The 22855-nt window shown below is 42.7% G+C and overlaps 1 protein-coding gene across 6 annotated transcripts in view; it reads right to left on the reverse strand.

Annotated features, from left to right (window-relative positions):
• Positions 1 to 22855, reverse strand: part of IPCEF1 (interaction protein for cytohesin exchange factors 1) — a 102618-nt gene that overhangs the window by 57885 nt on the left and 21878 nt on the right. For 4 of the 6 annotated variants that reach the window (XM_025180647.3, XM_075924477.2, XM_075924475.2 and 1 more), the window contains 3 exons: positions 12322 to 12372; positions 6827 to 6863; positions 6025 to 6194 (listed from right to left, as the gene is read on the reverse strand). In XM_025180647.3, the coding sequence (XP_025036432.1) occupies positions 6025 to 6194; positions 6827 to 6863; positions 12322 to 12372 (258 nt within the window). The other 2 variants (XM_075924479.2, XM_075924478.2) reach the window with 2 other exon arrangements.

Below are 22855 nucleotides of genomic sequence, written 5' to 3' on the forward strand. Positions count from 1 at the left end.
CCCAACCTCTGCTGCCTCCCTCCCCTGCGCCTGCCCACCCCCCACAGCTCCTGCACCCACAGCCCTAAGTGCAGCTCCTCCCTCCCCCACAGAGGGGCCTGCCTCTATGTGGGGATGTGTAGAGCACCAAAACTTCTAGAGATGCATGGACCACCTTTCACAGCATCCATTAAAAGATTTTTCTAAGTTGATTCCTCATGATACTGTTCACAGTCCCAATCTCTAAAACCATGCGCATAGCTACAGAAGACAACTCGGAATTTTTGTCTATCCACTGAAAGTCACACAAATTATCTTACAGAGACACCCCACACAGTTGATTGGTCTCCCAATTTCCAATGAATCACGGGTGCATATGTGAGACAGACATGAGGTGAAACAGATGTCTAAAACCAGCATTATTTGTGTTCATTTTTCTCCTCCCATACAGAAGTAATGCCCCACTTGCAAGGTTTCAGTATGAATCCTCCAGACTAGAACTAAAACTGCCGGGGGAGGGAGACCCTGGTGATGTTTCTGAATGTTCCGTTTTGAAGCATCCATCTGTACAAAATAACAACAAAAAGAGGGAACCAGAGACTAGCAAAGAGTGACTCTCAAAGATATCTGGAGTTCGTCTGGATATGCAATCAACCATTTTGAAGCTGACCAAACTAACTTAATAAGATTGTTCCACGTATTCCCAAACCAATTCTCATTCACACCTTTCTACCCAGTCAGATCCTTCTCAATTTCCTTCTCTCAAGGTGTTCCCTGACTACCTTAACTGCCTCTCCTCATCTTTCTTTTATTAAGGTCATAAATCTGGCACTGCTTCTGTTGAGATTGCCCAGCTTCTGTGTTGTGGTACACTGCTAGTGAGATGTGAATGAATTCATTCCCCATTCCCTCTTCAGTGAGAGGCCCACAATTAGCAAGGTTTGCACATGATAGCCAGATTAAAGAAGAGTTCCACAGCTTCTGAGACCCCAGAATAGATTTAATCAAGAGTATATGATCCATCAGGGATTACGGAGAATACCCACCCTAACTTGAGAAAGTAAACGTACATTCAATTATACATTCCATCCAAATTCTGATATTTTCCCAGTATTTCTTAAAAAAGGCCATCAACACCACACTGCTGTTGCTATGCTACAGTTGTCAGTGTCTGGTTGACTGTAGCATCTGTGGAAAGCTTTAAAAAAAAAAAAGACTCTTGCTTTTTAAAATAAAGAAATGGGTCATACAGAACCATGAGTAGCCAAAATCAGTGACTTATTTCATTTATTTAACCTCAGCTCATTTCTACCTTCACCATTTTTCACTAGTTTGTTCAACATCTATGAGGATCGATGTGTACAGGCCCTTTTATGCCATAATCTTAAGTGTTTAGATGCTAAAGTGGAAAGTGACCATGCTGCATCTTCACAGCCTGATACATAGAAGCTGATCCCCACCCTATCAAAACTCCAGAACATTCTAACGTTCTTTAAAACAAATAGGGCCCAATTCTTATGCTAGTTGTGCTGGCATAAATCAGGATTAGCTCCACTGGAGGTAATACAATTACACCAGCATAAAAACTGATGTCATATCAGAGAATTGGGACCATAATATCTTTCAGCAATTCAGAAAGAAACTAGGAGAAATTTATTATATGCCTGTCCACAACACTGCGCCCTTATTCTGTTCCAGTCATTGGCATTTAGGAGCAAGAGTGATTAAGTGACCAAGGCATTACTAAGCATTTCTAAAAATAAATGAAGAGGTGGAAACATTCACTAAGCCGGCATGGGCAAGTACCAGCCCACAGGCTGGATTTGATCCACCAGAGTTAGCTCCTGGTGGTCCCCTACTGCTATATTCACCTGCACAACCACAGGTATTGGCAATTGTAGCTCCCATTGGCGGCGGATCACCCTTCTTGGCCAATGGGAGCTACAATCGCCAGTACCTGCAACCATGCATGTAATATAGCAGCAGTGGCCCGTCAGGGGCTAACCCTGGTGAACTGCTGCCGGTGTACTGCCCACCCTTGCACTAACCTATAAAACATGATGGTCCAAATACATGCCTAGGGTAACCCTGCTGAAATTAATCGAACTGGGATGGCTTTCACTTAATAAAAGTGAGTGAATTGTCCTCTTTGACACTGTTTCATTGGTGTTATGTGGCAGAGGGCTGTGCTATACATTGTCCAAGGTAACAATAATCCAACTCAGCCTGCTCCATAAAATTGTTTATATAATTTAACAAAAGTTGGAGACAAACGAACCAGTACAAACTGGATTGCTTAAGTTAAAAGAACAGCAATGAAGGGTCTTCCAGCTGGCTTTATAACTCAAGCAGTAGAGGCTCCTATATTAAATTCCAGAGAGCTCAGGTTCAAATCTGCCCGGTGGCGGTTACTCTGGCATAAGTTACAGATTGATGACAACAAGCTGATGAGTCTCAAAATGGGAGACATTGTTTATAGTAAAAATCACTGAATGTATTTTGAATGGCTTTACTAACTAAGATAGCTGTCTCTTTTTGGACATGCTCTATCTAGAGGTCACTCAGTGCCCACCAGAGATGTGGACTGGAAGGAGACTGTTTTATTATCATGGCTGTCATCTCCACCATCTCCATGGACCTGGAAACTACCACGACACTGTTGGGCCTTCATCATCCTGATCGTAAGAGAGAAACCTGAAAAGAGCAAGCCAGGGAGAGGAAACCGATGCTATCTGGTATATGAGATATGTGCTCCATTCACTCATATCAATTTCCTTTCCAGTTTTAGTTTTCTTCTTTCCTAGCTCTCTTTCCTTTTTACTTTCTGTCCAAAAAGATTCTGTTTAGCACGCCAAGTCTGACACATCTCAGAATGGCTGATAAAACTGTATGCTCTGCCCGTATCTCTCAAGAAGCAAGGCTCAAAGTGAGATTCAACAGCAGCATCAGAAGCTGCGTTTTCTATCTTTGTTATTCTTCTCTCCTCATGTGTCTGTCTTCTTTTTATCTTAAAGAAAGAAGGATTGGGCTTCAACAATGATTGCTGCAACAAGAACTTCTCCAAGCCTCCTCAACTGTTTTCTCTTTTCCCCTGAAAGAAAAGTTAACAGCATCTAAAAAGACAGGGGTTTGGTTCCTTTCTATAAAATAACTCTCTAGCAGGGGTGGGGAGCCTGGATCTGGCCCCCAAGGCTCCGGGCTCCCCCCACAAAACCTACTAGCCTGGGCCTCATAGGATCCTAGGCTCCAGTGAGAGGGGGAATGTGGGGAGGGTGTTTCTCCTTCTCAGTTGGGGGCCACATCTGTGAGGTTTTAAGAGGTTTTTTCTTCTCACTTGTGTGCAGCCCCCGACTGATTTTTCTGTAGGTCAGTGGCTCCCGACCCAAAAAAGGTCCCCCCAACCCCACTGTACAGCTAAAGGGATGTTAAAATGAAAACCTCTCTTGATACCTTACATTTTAAAAGTTTTATTTTTTTATAAAAAGTTTTAAAGATGTTTATCTGTAATTGTTACAATGTAGCTAAGCCAGCAATTACTTAACATGAAATCCAAGACACACTAAACTGTTTAGTGTTGTAATTGCAAAGATATCTTACCCCTTGTTGACCCCAAGACCTCCCTTTCATTTTTTTTAGCATAACAGCTATTTGCATTTAGAAAACTTATTCATTCGCTATTCAGCAATTAAACTTCATGATTCCAATCAGTGACATCACCATCACCTAATTACTTGCCCCTCCAAATTCTGGGCTCCCTCAGTGTAGGTTTCCATACAAAATACAGTAGGATCTTTTGTGCCATATCCATGGGACACATGAGTGCAACAGGAGTAAAAAGGAGGTAAAAGCCCTGCAACTTAGGTTCTCCCAACCAGCAAATGCGAGATACTAGCCCTGCCTAATCAAGTAGGGTCATGACCATCAGTCTACAACAAGTATATTTACTCTCCAGTATATGCAGTGCCTTTCCTCACAAGCCATGATCTTCCACTTAAAACCCAGGTAAAGCATTGTAGCTAAACAGCACCTGTTCCAGGTGATTGGCTACCACATAGTCTTATTGTACCATTAGAAAAACAATTCATCTCTGGTTTCTTAACACATTGTTTTATTTCTTTGGGCAGGGGACTGGACTCGATTACCTCCTGAGGTCTCTTCCAGCCCTAGGATTCTGTGATTTTTTATTTCAGTTGATCACAGGGATCTAGGGTCTGCTCATTGTCTCCATCCAGCAGGGCCAACAGCCACTGCAGGTCTCGGGACAAGGTGGGCGGGGGGGCCCAATTTCATGCCCTGCAAAGGGCAGGGCTGAGGGCAGAAGGGGTGCGGCCAAGTGAAGTCATCCCTTAGTGCCACCTGGACTTCAGCATTGGGTACCTTCCAGCCCTCAAAACCACATGGAGCAGCATAGCAGTGCTCCAACTCCAGGCCCCTTTAATAGGCTAGGCCCCAGGGCAAATGCCCCTATTTGCCTCCCCCGCCAGTCAGCAGGCCTGTCTGCATCATAGGCTGTTTCCCATTCACACTGTAATAGAAGATGGAATGCCTGGAAAAAGCAGAGGGTTGTCATAAAAATAGAAAGGATGTACCAGCTTCTTTAGGGACAGTTAATCATCTGAACTGAAAGCTGAGTCTTGTGTTGAAGTGCAATGCATTCCTGCCTTCATACATTGCAAATCTGGCCCTTTATCATTGGCACATCAGAGCAGCAGGTTACAAATTAGCAGGACCCATGACCATTTAATAACAGAGCAACAGTGCTATAGCTAGCTAGCTACGCTGTAATTCTGACACCGGCTTTCTAATCAGACAACAATATTTAAAGGAGAGTAAAAGATAGGCCACGTGAGGTTGAAGCTGGGGGGGAGGGGAGAGGGGGAAGCAGGTCCCCTTATTAAAATTAAGCAGTTAGTTCAGTTGAGAACATATGGAGAGTGCTGCCCCTTCCTTGACTGTAGATGTCTGTAAGCATCTCAAATAGGCAAGTTCCTTTCAGCATTGAAATGACAAAGGAGCTAGTCAAGGATACCCCTTAAAGCAGGGGTCTCCAACCTTTTTAAGCACAATTCACTTTTTGAATTTAAGTGCAATCCAAGATCTACCTCAAATATAAATATCATTGCCCCACCTCCTTCCCACCGTGCTCTCTCCATCCTCCCTCTCTTGCCCATCCTCACTCACTTTCATCAGGCTGGGGCAGAGGGTTGGGGTGCGGGCTCTCGTCTTGGATTAAGGGATCCTGCAGTGTGAGAGGGGCTCTGAGCTGCTCTTGGGGCAGGCAGTTGGATGTAGGAGAAGGTTCTAGATGCAGGCTCTGGGATGGCGTTTGGATGCAGGGGTGCTCAAAGCTAGAACAAGGGTTTGGGGTGCATGAGGGAAGTCATGACCAGGGTAAGAGTTTGGCATGTGGGCTCCAGCTGGGCACCGCTGGTGGCTCCTGGTTGGTGGTGATATGGGGCTAAGGCAGGCTCACTCCTGCCCTGGCCCTACTCCACTTCCTAAAGCAGCCAGCAAGCTCCATCCCAAGTCCTGTTGTGCCCTCTCTCTGCTCTGTGGAGAAAGGATACAGAGTGGGAGAGGGGGCACCCTGACATCAGAACCCCTCCTTTCGCTCTCCTGCCCTGCACAGAAAGCAGGAGACTCCCAGGGGGAGGGACAGCTCCAAGGCAAGGGGCAGCACTGGAGGTAAGGGGCAGTTGAAGTGCAGACACTTGATAGCCTCTTAGACAAATCAGTCAGGATCAGCTGTCAGAGGCTCCAAGATCTATCAGTAGATTCTGATCTACTGGTTGGTAACCACTGCCTTAAAAGAACAGACTGTACAAGTCCATGTTTCACAAGTGCTTGCAGAACTAAAAAATGCGGCAGCAAGTTTCTGGCATGTATTCTTTTTACAAGAAACGTCCGGACTAAACACAAACTAAATATGCCTGATCATTTATACATCACCAAATTATACTTCCAATCTGCCCCCAATGCTTTCCTTCCCAGTGCCAGCAGTCCTGCTTAGTCACTCACACAGAGTTAGGAGCTTATTGTACTCACCAACTGGCTGCTGTACCAGTATAAGGAAGACCCCTTCAGCATGAACCAGAACTTTTTCCATTTGTTGCCAATGAAATGTCCTTTTTCTTTTTTCTTATAGAGCCATCCCTGGTAATCAACTTGTCCCAGGTCCTTACACGATATCCTCCGTCGACTCATAATAACAATCCCTGTGCCATTAAAATAAATGGTTCTGCTTGTTTAAATGCACAGTACTACATAAATTAAATATATCAGTCAATCTACATTTGTTATATTGACAGTAATCCAAGTGTCTCTTAAAATGCTCATAGAAGTCAGATGGGTCAGACCATTTTATGATGTCTATTAGATACATTCATTTAAAAGGCATACTAATATACAGAGATAAGATGAGATGTTCTCTTAAAATAATTGCTAATTTCTCTGAAGATAATTGCACACAAATAAGACACATGAATTATTGTAAAATAAAACATACTAGATAAAAATGGATCTCATCTTCCTTACAATTGCATTAGAAAATGATAGAGCTATTTAAGTCTCAGAGAGAGAGGATTAGCTTTCAACGAAATGAAAAGCTGCATGTCTTTCTCCTTGTCTCACTCTAGACTCTCCGCTCTGTGCCTATTGACATACCACAAGAGCTTAGTCCAAATGAACAGCATGCTGTCATGTTTTCAGAATCAATGCAAAAATAAGCAGAGTTTAAACAACACTCCTTCACCAGCTAGACAGTGGTACAAAAACCTCAACCTTCCACAACAAAACACCCTTTAAGGAAAAAAAAGAGGAACAAAAGAGGAGGAAAAAGATCTGTTACCTTGACTTTTCTGTTTTGTCTTCTGACGCAAGGGAACCTGCAAGAAATGCAGGAAGGAAAGAAAGGAAATTTCAGATTGTGTTACAACATTTGTAAAGACAGACTGCTGTGGGGACTGAAGGAGGTGGTGTTTATACGGAGGATGGAATCTAAAAACCCACTTACAGCTAAAGGGACGCTACTAGCTGAAGCATAAAATGTGTTAATTAAAACTGATGTATATGCAGCTGAACAAGAACAAATGTAGTGCTATTACATATATGAATCTATCCACTAGTGCTTCCTGTTTCACACCCACAGGCAGCCTCTCTGACTGCTTTTTAGCGTGAATGATATAATGTTCTCTGAAGTTAAAAAAAAAAAAAGTTAAAACTGAAACATTTTAAGCCTCATTGCCTCTATTAGAGATATTAGCATGTAAGCTTGAAAAATACATGTCGGGTATTTTTTGTTAGCACTGAGCTCTTAGCACATTGAGGGCATTACTGTAAACAAATAATAAAAAATATATCACTGTTTTCCCCTTTTTTCCTTCTAGTACACATATCTCCCCCTCCCCTCCCCCCCACATGAGTAAAATGTTGACAGAACATGTTACAGATAAGACGACAGTGTTTCAGCATTTTTAAAAAATATTGTCCATGTTTGGCTGATTTCCTTATCTTTCATGTATAAATATGCTTAGTTTATTATGTCATCTCATATACACTTTATGTACTTTCGTTATATATATTCATTTGCATATTTACATTTTTTTTATCCAACATTATTACATGGAAAATACATTTGCCTTACTGAAAAATAGAGAAAATGAAACTAAAGTTCAGCAGTTTGAGTTAAAACCTATAGGGGAACCTAAGGCTGGACTTGAGCTGTAAACTAAAATCCAACCTTAGACTCCCCTATAGGTTTTAACTCAAGATGCTGAACCTTAGTTTCATTTTCTCTATTTTTGAGCTGTAAACTCAAATTAAAAGCTGAGGAGTTGTGTTTTCACTGCTATTTAATCTGAATTAGTTCACACAGGTTAACTAATGCAAGTTAAGAACACACCGCTTTATATGGTGTAAACATAACCTAAACTATACGAAGTGGGGTCCCGAGAATAGGGAATTAGGAATCAGAATTCCTGGGTTCTATTCTTAGCTCTTCCCTGACCTGTTATTTTACTTCAGGCACGGCAACTCACTGCTCTTTGCCTCCATTCTCCCATCTATAAAATGGGGACAATGATACTTATTCTTTCTAAAACATTCAGATCTCTCCAGTGAAAAATGATGCACTCAAACTCAGTATTCTGATATTTGTTTATGCTCACAACTCTGCTATGCTGAAGTGATATTAATCTGATGAATTGCAGAACTATGTAACAAAGGACTATAATGTACCTTTGACTACCTACTTTGCAACATATTGGTCTTTTAACATATATTAGCTTTAGGGAGAAAAAAGCTATTTTATACCCTTTTAGGATGTTAACATGGCTCCACATACAGTTGAACTCATAACTAGGACACTTGGTTTTAGAGTGGCAGGGACACCAAAAAATCTCCAAAATAAATTTTTAAAACCCTCAAATATTTTCTAAATATCTTTCTCAGCAACATAAGGTAACACATATATAAATGTGTACCACAATGTTTTTATTAGTGTTTATTTGAGATGACCTTCCTAACTCACTTGTGGAGCTCTTTGTCAAAAATGAATTATCCCAAATTCATGTTAAACATCACGTATTCCATACTTTTTAATATATGCTATGTTACCTAGGATGTTACTCTCAGGACAATATTCCATGGTAATAGATCAAGGAACACTATGAGCAAATAGACCAGCTACATGAGAGTCAATAATATTCCCCAGTCCCATATAGACTGACACTGAAGTCTTCTCTCCAAAGAAAGTTGTACCTTACTCAGTCTTGGGCCAGTGGGGAGATAGTAAGAGCTGCCAGGACTCAATACTTAGACTCAATACTTCCTATTTAGCAATCAGGATGAGGTGAAGGAAGAGGAAGATGAAATAACACCTCTTACGCAGAAGCCAGGTAGTGGGAATGATGCTGTAAAGATGACGCATCAACTAAATCCAAACTAACAAAATGTCATGATAAGATTGCAACACAGTGACAGGATGTGGCTCTCTCTATTTGATGAAGAAGTAGCTCTCCAGCTAATGCACAGCCTTTATCATTGAGCTATAGCTTAGACCATAGACTGCTCTGAAGGGAAGAGACAAAATCCCCATTGCATAAATTATATATAATTGAACTAGACAAAACAATATAATGAAGGAAACAATCCCAGAATCAGGTTATGGATTACAATCACCATGAATTAATATACACTTCTGGTACCAGTTTCTATGGTTCAAGCACAGTTTAGGGAGCCTGTAATCCAGGACTCTACAGCAGCAGGATTTGTCACAGTATCTCCCTACCTTCACAGCACTGATCTCCAGAATTTCAGCACCCGTTTAAAAAAATTCAAAAGTTGATACCCTTTCTGGTCATTGTTCCAGCTAATGTTTTCCATCCAGGTGTGGAATAAATGTTGCTAAGTGCACCAAGTAAAGTGCAGGTGTGTATCACCAATAGAAACACATGCTCTCCTACTCACAAAGCTAATAAATGTGGAAATAGCTATACTCACTGAACTATATTATTAAAAACCTCAATTTTTAATTTAAATTAATCTACCACTAAACTTGCCATCTGTCTCATCAGAGACACCAAAATTTAGGTTCAGCTTGTCCCAAAACATACAGGATGATGGATTGTACTAACAAATGGTTCACCAAAAATCAAACTGAACCCATCTGCAAGATATCCAGATGTGGCCATTATTTGTAAGAAATCTTTCATTGCACAATACTCGGGTGAGTAACACAAGGAATCAGTAAAGAGTCGCTTGTGGTTTTCCAGTTTGCAAATTTAGCTTCAGACCAAGAGACAAATCCCTTTAATAAGGAGGGGTATGTCTACACTAGCCCCCTAGTTTGAACTAGGGGGCTAGTGTAGACATACCCAAGGAGTTTTTCAAGGCACTGAGAAGCAGATGAAAACCACTATAAAAACACATCCAATCATATCCAATAAAACTGATGGTCCAGACCAGAAAAATACCAGCCATCTCAGAAGAGACTATACTTACGTAAGACACACTCACTGGAACAATATAAGTATATAGTGTGCCATCTGTTGTAATTTCATTGTATGTCCCATGATATTTGGTATGTTTTTTAAACCCCAGCTCCTAGTGTCATCCAATTTATGTGAGAAAGCTGAAAATACAAATCCCTTAATGGACCTAAAAAAGACACACTGAATTTAAGTTTTAAAAATCTCAGCATTTTTAAGCCACTCACGATTTTGTGCAGCCCGATTCCTGGTTTTTGCTTACATTTGACAATACTGGAATTTGTTTCACTGTAGTTTCGCACATCAAGAATGTGGTGGGACTGTAGCCTGTTGGAACCTCTGCACCTAAATGTAGACTGCAAACCTACGGCTTACTATCCAGAGCTCCCGCAGAGTGCAAATACATGCAGGCACTAGCTCACATTCATTTGTCTCATTGGTTGAACCAATCAATAGGCAGAAAACTTATAAAGATGTGATGAATTGGGGGATATGTCTGCATCAGATGGCAAATTCCATTTTGGTTTTGTGAACATCTTGTTGTATTTTTAACCTCTGTTGAGAATGTAGCTTTTGGCATAGCTTCGAGCATTCATTTGGTAGCAGGAATAGGCATCTGGTGGACAGATTATAAGTTATGTCTTCTTTGTAGAGCTTATGCCAGCATATCTTTACACCCATAGAAGGGTTTTTTCTGTAGGAATACCATTTCCCTTCCCTGAATAACGTTAGCTACATCAACACAGGCACTCTGCCATCAGTATAGATGAGCCTACACTGGGGGTTCTTTTGGAATAGCTGCAGCACTAACAGATGTGGATTTATCATATCCCTGAGCACTGAACTAAAGTTTAAGTGTAGACTAGGCATTAAGGAATCCTGTAACCCTCTAGGGTTTTATTAGTAGTGTGATAGAATTTAAGGCCAGAAGTGATCATCAGGTCACCTAGTGTGACCTCCTGTACATCCCAGGCCACCAACACCACTGCACAGTAACTCAACAAGCAACATGAGGCCGAAGCATTACAACCCACTAGAGGCTAGACTACTGAGCTACAAGTAGAGAATAGGAGGGACCACGGTGCACCGCTACCTGAGGGACCCACAATAGCAGAGAAACGAATGATTAAGTGAGAAATACCCAGATAATCCTAGCGAGGGACCCGCATATGTGGAGGCTGCAGAGGAAGGTAAAAAATCCCCAAGGTCACCTCCTATTTGACCTGGGGAAAATTCCTTCCCTACCTCACACCTAGAAATGAGTGAGAGTGAAAGTATAACATATTCCTTAGCTAAGTCTATGTTTCTTGCTTTACTGCCACATTATCCCTGGGGGGTGGAACTAGAAAAATCAGAGCTTCCTCACCAGGTGATCTCTGGGGGGGAATTTGTCTAAGAAACTGGGATTTGGGAGGGCTGACAGACTGATTCTGATGTCTCAGCTACCAGGTGATGGGGTACCACTGCCCAAGAAATGCATCAGACATTGGGGACTGCACCTGAGAGAATGCTAGAGAGACCCAGAACTAGGAACAGTGACCAGAGTCACAATCAAGACCCAGCAGCTTAAAAGCACATGAGATTCAGCCATTGGATCCAATTCAAACACACTGGTGCCCTTCCAGAAAGAAGACCTGGGCCATGTTGTAACAATCTCATCGGCTGGCCCAGTGAATAATCAAGAACTTATTTAAAGGTTGACCATAATCTCAGCCTTTTGGGCTTTGTCTACACTACAAGGTTTTTGCACAAAAACAGGCAGAGCATCCATACTCAAGCGCGTTTTTGCGCAAAAAAATACAGTAAATCGACAGGACAGAGGGCTTTTGCCAACAGTTATTCCTCTCCCCATGAGGAATAACTCCTTTTTGCGCTACAGCTCTTGTGCAAAAAGGCAAGTGTGGACGCTCTGCAGGGGTTTCTCGTGCAAAAAGAGCCTATTGGAAAAAGCACAGGTGCTCTGATGGCCATTCTGTTAATGGCCATCAGAGCTTTCTTCCGCAAGAGTGGCCATGCAGCGTGGATGCTCTCTTGCGCAAAAGCATATCGCTTTTGAGGTGTGGACGTGCTTTTGCACAAAAAGTTTTTGCAGAAGATCTCTTCCACAAAAAGCTTCTTGCGCAAAAACCCTGCAGTGTGGATAAAGCCTTGGAGAGTAAAAATGCACATACAAATTCGGTACTTTCCTCAACCCACTCTGCAACTAATGACCATGGCCAAAACTGAAGATATACTGAGAATCATAGAAGCACTGGACTGGAAGTGACCTTCAGAGATCATCTAGTCCTGTCCCCGGAAATCAAGGTAGGACTAAGTATTATCTAGACCATTCATAACAGGTGTTTGTCTAACTTACAAGAAAATTGCCATCAGCAGCCATGTAGGATTCCAAAACCCTGGGGGAGAGCTGTAACAAAGAACAAAAATATGTTTAAGATTTAAACCACACTTTTACAGCATACATCCTCAATGAAAGGGAAAAATAGTTTTCAAAAAAGTTCTAAATTGCCTAAGTTTAAGTTGTATTCTTGAACAGAAGGATGCTGTATATGAACTAGATTTACTAGCAGAGAAGTAAAATAATGATCTGGACCTGAGGTCTAGCTTCATCAGGTCTCTTTTCAAGCTGCTCAATAGAAAAGCAGAAGATTACAATTTGTCTTAGGAAATGGGTTGAGCTTGTCTAAAAACAATTTTCCCTATAAAAATGTATGATGAAAATGAAATTTAAAAAAAAATCAACTTTTAATCAGAAATGTAGAGTTTTTAGACGAAAGGTTTTGGCCAAAAATGGGAGCGGTGTCACAAAGGAATTTAGTTTATTCCCCATACCCTGAGTCTCTTCTATGGGGTAGGATCCAAATTGGATTACATCTCCCATAATTAGTGTTCCATGTAATATGTGCACTTGTGTGGCTGCTTAAGAGAGATTCAAATTCTGCCTAACTGATTAGCAGAATGCCCATAGCTAAGTTTTTGTTTCCCCTGATGGCACACATTTGCACATGTCTCGGTGCACACAGAAAACAATTATTCCACACATGGATGGAAAAAAATCCACATATGGTTGGAAAAAGATTACAGGGAACATTGCCCATAAGCCATCCTTGTGTCTACTTTTGGTGAGGAGAAGCAGTGCATCATGAAGTCCTTGGCCAGGGTGTGTTATGGGAGATGTAGTCCAGCAGAAATCTCTCCCAAAAAAGAATCTCTCTCCAGGTTTCAGGCCACCAGGCTAGATAATTTCTGCTGCCAATTCAGTATGATTTTGGAGAGCAATATTCCTTTGGACCCTGAAATATCTGGGATGGGGGAGGGGAGCAGAAATTCAAAGCAATTTACTGGACAAACGAAAGGCACAATAACTTTACTGGAACCAGTTAACTAGAAAGCCAATCCCTCAGAAATAATGGACATCAAAAAGTATTTCAGTTAAAGGAGTGTTTAGAGAATATGGTATTTTGTTTAAATGAGCAGCAGCAAGAATATAAGAAAACTTTTATTTTCTTATAGAAAGGAGTTTAAGGAACTCTATTGATGGTCCTTTTTTCTGTGCTGTCTAACCTTGAGAATTTAAGAGATGCCATTTTTAACATGTAATATTTGTTTTATTTTGAAAATAAAAACCGTAGAGACACACACACACACACACACACACACACACACACACACACACACACACAGAGTCTGACCCCCAACAGTTTCAACCCAAAAATAAAAAGATAAAAGTAGATAAATCTGAAGAAGTATATTAATAAGGATAGATTCTATAGAAAAGAATGTCAAGGCTATTTAAAACTCATATCCAAGTATAAACAGGAAGAAAGGAAACATCTTAGCTATACAAGCAAACTAAAGCAGACGCATCAAATGCTGGACAAGAAAAACAAGGCAATAACTGAACAAACAATTGACAATGGTGATTACTGTAATTATAAAAATGTACACAGTTTTAAATCACACTGTGCCTGTGAGTGAAAGATAAGAGATTTAGGTAACTGTCAAGGAAAAGGTTGCTGTGTGGCTAATAGGGGCCCATTTATGTTCAAGTGGCTGAAATTGGTTTCAGAAAAAATTTTGCTATGACTTTGACTGAAGGTAAAATTTTCAAAAGCATTCAGGTAACTTGGGAGACAAAGTCCCATTTCCAAAAGTGACTTGGGCATGCAGGAATCTAAGCTCCATAGACTTTTTTCCTCATGTTAGTTAACTTGAGTCAAGACTTGCTATTGAATAATCCACTGTTATAACCTCACATTCAGGTTTTATGATAGAGGCCCAGGATAGGCAAAGTAATATGTCTTCCCACTAAGTAGACTTTGAAGCATACACTAGCAAAAGCCATTACCAAGAACACTCTCAGTCTGGGAAGACTTTGCTTCCACTGGCATGAGAATATGAGATACAGATATCACCAGATGTTCCTCCTGCAGCAGAATTGCCTTGACCCCTGAGTGCATTCATCAGTTTGACTCACCACAGATTTAAAAAAAAAAAAAGGCACAGGATTGGATCTGACAGAGGACTTGATGCAGGCTCACAGCAAGTTGGCAAGGATACTAAAATGGGGCTGAACATGGCCATCCATTTATTGATTTAGATTAAGAGACAAATATAAACCTTTCCGAGGAGTGGGTAAGGCTAGCACAGGAACAGCACATACCAACTCAGGTGTCAGTTTCACAACATCCGATGACAGAGAATGCCCTAGAAAGTGTTAAGTTTTGCAAAAGATGCTGTACTTAGCTGTATTCAACTTTATGATAACTTGTTGGAATTGTGTTAGCACCTGGTGCAGAATATCATCAGGCTTAGGAAGGGTTTTAGCATTGACAAGAATGTCACCCTAATAGCAACATACCCCCTATATTTTCAAGGAGCTAAAAGACTACTCTCTAAAATACCTCAGGAGCAGAGTCAAAAGCCAAGAGGCAGCGGCTGATAGCAGTACCTCCCATATGGCATACTGAAAGTCAGTTGTAATTTAAATGTTCAGGCACAGGCATTTGCCAATAGCCTCTCAGTAATCCAACAGAAAGAAAACCCAAGATCCACTCACCTGGCATGTCATCTCTTCAAAGTCTGGCCATTAAAGCAACTCATATTCCACAGATTTATAAAATCTGTCCACAGTCAAATGTCACCTTTCTTCTTTAGAAACATTGTGGGTGAGCACCAATCTGTAGGTCCTTCCCCATCCCAAATACCACCATTATATTAAATGCACTATAGTTTTGCTTGCAGCTTATTCAAAGGGCAGAGGTAGGGAGGTACACAACACGCAGGCAGTGTGAAGGGCTAGGCATTCAAGTCCATCTGTCGAGAATACACATGTCCCATGGACAGACCACCATCACTGTTGAATAAATCATGGTGATGGCTCTGAACCATACATTGGGTCGCCCCTAATCTAGCTGACACAAATGCACCCGAGGTGTCCTGTGCATGCAAGTTCATGCATAGCATAGATCGTATGACAATAATGAAATAATATGCACAACAGTACTTTTAACAATGTAAAACTTTGAAGTCAAGGCTACGCATTTGTAGAGCATGGTACATAGAGCTTCACCCACTGTCTGTAAAGCATGCCAGTGCTTAGCTCGTATATATCACAACTGACTTTCAGTATGCCATGTGGGAGGTACTGCTATCAGCTACAGCCTCTTGGCTTTTGACTCTGCTTTAAGAACGAATCCAGAGGGGAATATGTTAAACTTCAGTATCTATCTCCACCATGCACTTCATCAGTGTACCATTAATTCCCACAAAACAGGATACCAACCCCAGTGCCTTGCTGCATGAGAAGATCACATTACAAGATAACATCGGGGCCCTGATAAAGGTAGTCTCCTGCTGCTTCATATTCACACTATGCATATCCAGGCTCATATCCAGATAAGGGGAGGGGAAAAGGGTAATTGACCAGGTGCCCAGGTGATTTAAAAAGGCCCAAGATCTCTGGCCACACCTACTGCTACGGTAATGGCACCTGGGAGCCACAGACCCTTTAAAATCACCCAGACATGGGCAGCCAGTGAGCTCCTCTTTGAGCTCCACCCCTTCCGCCTGTACCCTTCCTCTATGGCCAGAGCCTGGAGACCCCCAGCCTCCCTGGGCCAGAACCACAAGCTCCCCCTGCCCAGAGAAACCCGGAGCATCCCCTGTCATGTCACCCCTCCCCCCATGCTTTATGAAAATTGGTTTATTGATCTGAGTAGGCATAATTTGAAAATGCTTTATGCAAAACTGTTCATGTAACTTATCAATTTTACAGTTACAGTCTGAGGAAGCTGTATGTCCTGGCTTTATGAACATATCATTCTTCTATGTGAAGTTAGAAATATGAAGTGTGGATCCCTGTATGTGTCTAAATATGCTAATGAGAACCATTAGTGATGCTCCCTATCTTAATGACCTTGATCTCCAGCTGGCCTTTGAAACTGCCTGACCCACCCTAAGAAGATACTATCAAGGAAGAACTCTGAAAATCTGTGGGCCCAGACCAGAGTAATAATCCACTCTAACTTGAAGCTGAAATAAGAGCAGCTGTTCACAGTAAGAATATGCATGTGACAAGTTTCTTAGTGGATTAGAACTAGCTAAGTGAATTTTTATTTGTTAATTTAGTAACTTACTTGGATCTGTTTTCACTTGCAACCACTTAAATCCTACCTTTTGTACTTAATAAAAACACTTGTGTTTATTATCAAGCCCTGTGTAATTAAATGTTACCTGAAGGTGGGGAGCAACCACTATGCATATCTCACTTTCCTTTCTTTCACCGATAAAATAGATGCACTTCCTTGTGGCCTTTCTCTGCGTAGAATTTTTACACAGGGGAAGATGGATTTGTTTGGGGTTTTGGCTCCTTTTGGGAACTGGTTTCCTAGGAACTGAGCCCTTATAGCTGAGCCCTCCCAGCTGAGCCCTCCCAGAATTGAACTGGTTCAGTGTCTATATTATGCTGCATAAGAGTCAGTAATGTCAACCCTTTGGTTTTGTTGGGGGAGACCAGAGGATCTGTCCCAGACAGACAGATTGGTAAAGAGCCCAAGAGGGCAAAAAGGCAGGTGTCAGTGGCGTGATCAACCCACTGAGGGACAATCCCAAGGGGGACTTGCATGATTCAACCCATCACACACCCCTCAGCCAGAGGACCGTTGGGCCAGTTGCAGCCCCACCCCCACTGCTGTCCAGAGTAGTCCTGGTCTGATGTGCTTGCCACGCAGCAGAGAATGAAGGGCCTCTCAGTTAATTAGTGGAGCCTGAAGGCTGGCTTTACTAATCAGGTGTGGATTCCTTTTGGACGATGGAGAAAAGGTGGAAGAATATGAGGTGATGGGAGAAATAGGTGGTAGGTAGGATTCAGTGAGGTTAGGTGGGGTGGGGAGTTTGGAGTGTCCCAGCCCCCCCTGGACTCCCAGCTGTGGAATGCTGGGCTGAGGAGAGTAGGCTGCAAGAGAGTAGGGTGGAGTGGCTGGAGGGAGCAGGCTTCAAAGGGCAGGGGGACAGGGTATCAAGATTTCTGGCGAGCTTCTGGCATTTGGGGATACAGGGAGATGTGGCTACATGGGAGTGAGCATATGGGTAAAGTAAAGCAATCCAAGGCTAAAAATAAAAATAGATCTGTGATTTTATTTTGATTGGTATCACTTTAACAACCTGTTTTCATGCTATTCATTCTTACGGTACGTCTACACTACAGCATTATTTCGAAATAGTTAATTCGAAATAAGATATTTTGAAATAACGCATCTACACGGAAAATGCATTTCGAAATCGTGTTTTCCTATTTCGAAATAACACGTCCACACTGATTGGACGCTGAATCGCATTTAAGGGCAACTGAAAACGGTTCCAGCAGGGCATCAGGTCAGTAGTTGCTTTGTGTCACTGCTGCTTGAGGTTATCGGAGGCTTGTGCTTAAAGGGACCCGCCTGGATAGTCATAAGAACATAAGATCGGCCGTACTGGGTCAGACCAAAGGTCCACCTAGCCCAGTATCCTGTCTGCCGACAATGGCCAGCACCAGGTGCCCCAGATAGGGTGGACCGAAGACAGCGATCAAGCAATTTTGTCTCCTGACATCCCTCTCCAGCCTCTGACAAACAGAGGCCAATGACACCACTTTATCCCCTGGATGATAGCCTTTTATGGACCTAACCTCCATGCAATTATCTAGCTTCTCTTTAAACTCTGTTATAGTCCTAGCCTTCACAGCCTCCTCTGGCAAGGAGTTCCACAGGTTGACTACACGCTGTGTGAAGAAGAACTTTCTTTTATTAGTTTTAAACCTGCTACCCATGAATTTCATTTGGTGTCCTCTAGTTCTTCTATTTAGGGAACTAATAAATAACTTTTCTTTATTGGCCCTCTCCACACCACTCATGATTTTATATATCTCTATCATATCCCCTCCTCAGTCTCCTCTTTTCTAAACTGAAGAGTCCAAGTTGCTTTAACCTCTCTTCATATGGGACCCGTTCCAAACCCCTAATCATTTTAGTTGCCCTTTTCTGAACCCTTTCCAAGGCCAAAATATCTTTTTTGAGGTGAGGAGACCACATCTGTACACAGTATTCAAGATGTGGGCATACTATAGTTTTATACAGGGGCAGTAAGATATTCTCTGTCTTATTTTCTATCCCTTTCTTAATAATTCCTAGCATCCTATTTGCCTTTTTGACTGCCACTGCACACTGTGTGGAAGTTTTCAGAGAACTGTCCACGATAACTCCAAGACCTCTTTACTGATTTGTCATAGCCAAATTAGCCCCCATCATACTGTACGTATAGTTGGGGTTATTTTTCCTGAGGTGCATTACTTTACACTTATCCACATTACATTTCATTTGCCATTTTGTTGTCCAAACAATCAGTTTGGTGAGATCTTTTTGGAGTCCCTCACAGTCTGCTTCTGTCTTCACTATCCTATGCAGTTTGGTATCATCTGCAAACTTTACCATCTCACTGCTTACCCCTTTCTCAAGATCATTTATGAATAAGTTGAAAAGGATTAGTCCCAGGACTGACCCTTGGGGGACACCACTAGATACCCCTCTCCATTCTGAAAATTTACCATTTATTCCTACCCTTTGTTTCCTGTCTTTTAACCAGTTCTCAATCAAGAAAGAACTTTCCCCTTCTTATTCCATGGCCACGTAATTTACACAAGAGCCTTTGGTGAGGGACCTTGTCAGAGGCTTTCTGAAAAATCTAAGTATACTATATCTACTGGATCCCCCTTGTCCGCATGTTTGTTAACCCCTTCCAAGAACTCTAATAGATTTGCAAGGCAGGTTTTCCCTTTACAGAAACCATGTTGACTTTTGTCCAACAAATTGTGATCTTCTCCATGCTTCACAATTTTATTCTTTACTGTTGTTTCGACTAATTTGCCCAGTATTGAAGTTAGACTTACTTGTCTATAATTGCCCGGATCGCCTATAAGCCTTTTTTAAATATTGGTGTCACGTTGGCTACCTTCCACTCATTAGGTATGGAAGCCAATTTAAGGGATAGGTTACAAACCACAGATAATAGCTCAGCTATTTCCCATTTGAGTTCTTTTAGAACCCTTGGATGAATGCCATCTGGTCCTGGAGATTTGTTAACATTACCTTTTTCTATTTGTTCCAAAACTTCCTCTAATGACACTTGAATCTGAGGAACTGTCCCGGATTGATCACCCACAAAGGACGGTGCAGATTTGAGAATCTCTCCAACGTCCTCAGCCGTGAAGACTGAAGCAAAGAAATAATTTAGTTTCTCTGCAATGGCTTTATCGTCCTTGATTGCTCCTTTTATATCTCAATCGTCTAGGGGACCCACAGGTTTTTTAGCAGGCTTCCTGCTTCTAATGTACTTAAAAAACATTTTGTTATTTCTTTTTGAGTTTTTGGCTAGCTGTTCCTCAAAATCTTTTTTTGCTTTTCTTATTACATTTTTACACTTAATTTGACAGTGTTTATGTTCCTTTCTATTTATCTCACTAGGATTGGACTTCCTCTTCTTAAAAGATGCCTTTTTGTCCCTCACTGCTTCTTTTCAAGGTGGTTAAGCCATGGTGACTCTTTTTTAGGTCTCTTGCTATGTTTTTTAGTTTGGGGTATACATTTAAGTTAGGCCTCTATTATGGTGTATTTAAAAAGTTTCCATGCAGCTTTCAGGGATTAGTCGGTTCTCAGCTTCCCTGCTTGCTTGCGTACCTCGATGAGGGACAGCAAAGCATTTTTCTCTCTGCCTGCTTTGGTTGCCCTGTCTCGGGACACTACAGCACTTGGCACCATGGAGCCGGAGCCACCCCTGGGCACTCTGCTGCTCATTTTGGATGTGTTGTTGCAAGCCTGGCTGCAATTGCTTGAGACTGCCTGGCAGCATCTGCTGCAGCCCAACCCCCAGGCCCTCTTCCCAACCCTCCTAGGGACCAGGGAGGAGCAGAATCGGCGCCCAGATACCAACGTGCCCCGCCGCATCTGGCGTCTGGACACCAGCAGTGACTGGTGGGACCACATTGTCCTGGAGTGCTGGGGAGACCAACAATGGACCCAGAACTTCAGGATGAAGGACACCTTCCTCGAGCTCTGGGAGTGGCTCACCCCTGCTCTGCGGCAATGGGACACGCACATGAGGCCTGCAATTCCCCTTCACAAGCGTGTGGCCACCGCCCTCTGGAAGCTCTCCACGCCGGATAGCTACTGATCAATGGCGAACTAATTCGGCCTGGGGAGATCCACCATCAGAGAAGTGCTCATGCAGGTATGGCAATCTCCGGCCACTGTGCCGGGTGGGGGGGTGCAAAGAGAGGATGGGCTGTCCTAGGGAAAAGAGGGGTAGAGGGTTAAAGTCCCCTCCCTGGGAGGGTTCGGTCCGTCCCACCTGCACTGTCCGTGGTGGCCAGGATTGTAGGAGGGGGGAAGGTTGCTCCTGGGAATGGGGGAACAAGGCAGTGGCGGGGGAGAAGCACTCTGAGCCACCCTGGCACCCCAGTGACTCTCGGTGGTTTTGTGTGTCCCTCTGCAGAGTGCTGTTCCTCAGAGTCATCCACCTCACCAATTTGGATGCAGTGATCGAGGGGTTTGGCGCCCTGGACTTCCCCAACTGCAGGGGGGCAATCAACGGGACACACATTTCCCATCCATGCCCCAGACCACCAGGCCTCCCTTTACATCAACCGGAAGGGATATTTCTCAGTCATCCTGCAGGCTGGGTCTGACCACCAGGGCCAGTTCATGGACATCAATGTGGGGGTTGGTTGATGAGACCTCCCCCCAAACCGCAATCAGGTCCACGATCTCCACACTAGACTAGGAAAGCACCCGCCTTTTGCAGCCCCTGGCAGGTTCCTGGGAGCTGCCAGCCTGCTCCTGGGGAGCAGTGGAGGGCTGGGTGCCAGTGGTTTGCTGGCTCATGCTGGGCCAGGGGCACAGACTACTGGCTCTTGGCTGGCAGGCTTGCAGCTGGCACAGGCACTGTGGCCAGAGTCTGCCCCTTTAAGGGCTCCAGGGTGGGGGGTCAGGGGGAAGCAGAAGAGTTTTTCTGGTTGTGCCCAGAGTAGCCACCAGGGCACCCTGGGAAGGGCTGGAGGCCCCCTACTTCGAAATTAGCATCTACACAGCACTTATTTTGATTTAGCTAATTTGAATTTGGTGTTATTCCTCATAGAATGAGGTTTACCAAATTCGAGATAAGTGCTCCGCTATTTTGATTTAATTTCGAAATAGCGGTTTGGCTGTGTAAACGCTAGGAAAGTTATTTCGAAATAGCTTTGCTGTGTAGACATACCCTGAGATACTAATCTTGCAGTTACACATGTGGAGGGCTCCCATGCAGGGGCTTTAGTGAATGAATATTGGAGCAAAAGCATGTAGAGAGGCCTAGCTTATGACTTTTGCACAGTTCCATTTCAAACCAAGTTTACATAGGAGGTGTTAATGGCTTACAGTAAGAAAGAAAGGGATTCTTTTAACAATGTAACTCTTTTGGAGTGTTTTAAATATCTGAAAACTGTGATCTTAATGATGTTTATAAAACTCTCCAGTGTTATTAATACACGGCAAATTATTAAATCTGGAAGAACTTCTCCATGGATTTGTTGTTTGTTTGGCCTTTCAATTAATGTTGGAATCTAGACAAGTAATTTCCATTAAGTTTTACAGTTTATTTGGAAAGAGGTATTGGAGATTATTAAGGCCAGCTCTTTGCTATCTTTTACAGGTCTGGCTCTTCAGAGTGCTCCCACTGGTGCTTAGGAGGATGAAGACCTTACTTGCAATCTCTTTGAAATAGGGATCTGTCTGCACACTCCAAAGCTAAGTGTTAATGTTCTACTCAGAGTGTGTGTGTCCCCTTCTCCCTCCCCCCGCAACCTTTGCCTACTTCTACAGGGCTCTGTTGCACCAGCAGAGTGTAGGTCATAAACTCTCATTTAAAATACCCATCACCAATCACTTGATGTTTTACTTCCTTTCGCATTTTCAGTATTGTCACTGGTGTGCTTGTGGTTTTATTTGCTGTGTTTATTACTCATTTTTACTTGTCTATATGTGTGAAGTACTAATCAGTCTAATCAGTCTAAGTCTACAGAGTTTTCCCACAACACCTCATGGAGCATTCACACCTCAAGCATGCTTTTGCACAAGCAAATCAAAAGATCAGAGGGGTTTTTGCGCAATTGGTAATCCTCATTCTACAAGGAAGAGCTCTTGCGCAAAAAGGCATGTGTGGATGGGAAAGAGGGGGTTTTTTACGCAAGAAGAGGGAAGAGGAAAAAGCACAGGTGCCCTGGTGGCCATTCTGTCCATAGCAATCACTGCTTACTTGCGAGATAGCATCCAGGCAGTCTGGATGCTCTCTTTCAAAAAAGCGCATTGCTTTTTCTACATGCT

Source organism: Pelodiscus sinensis, chromosome 3 (genome assembly GCF_052426305.1).
Source record: "Pelodiscus sinensis isolate ZL-2025 chromosome 3, ASM5242630v1, whole genome shotgun sequence".
In the NCBI taxonomy this organism is placed as follows: Eukaryota; Metazoa; Chordata; order Testudines; family Trionychidae; genus Pelodiscus; species Pelodiscus sinensis.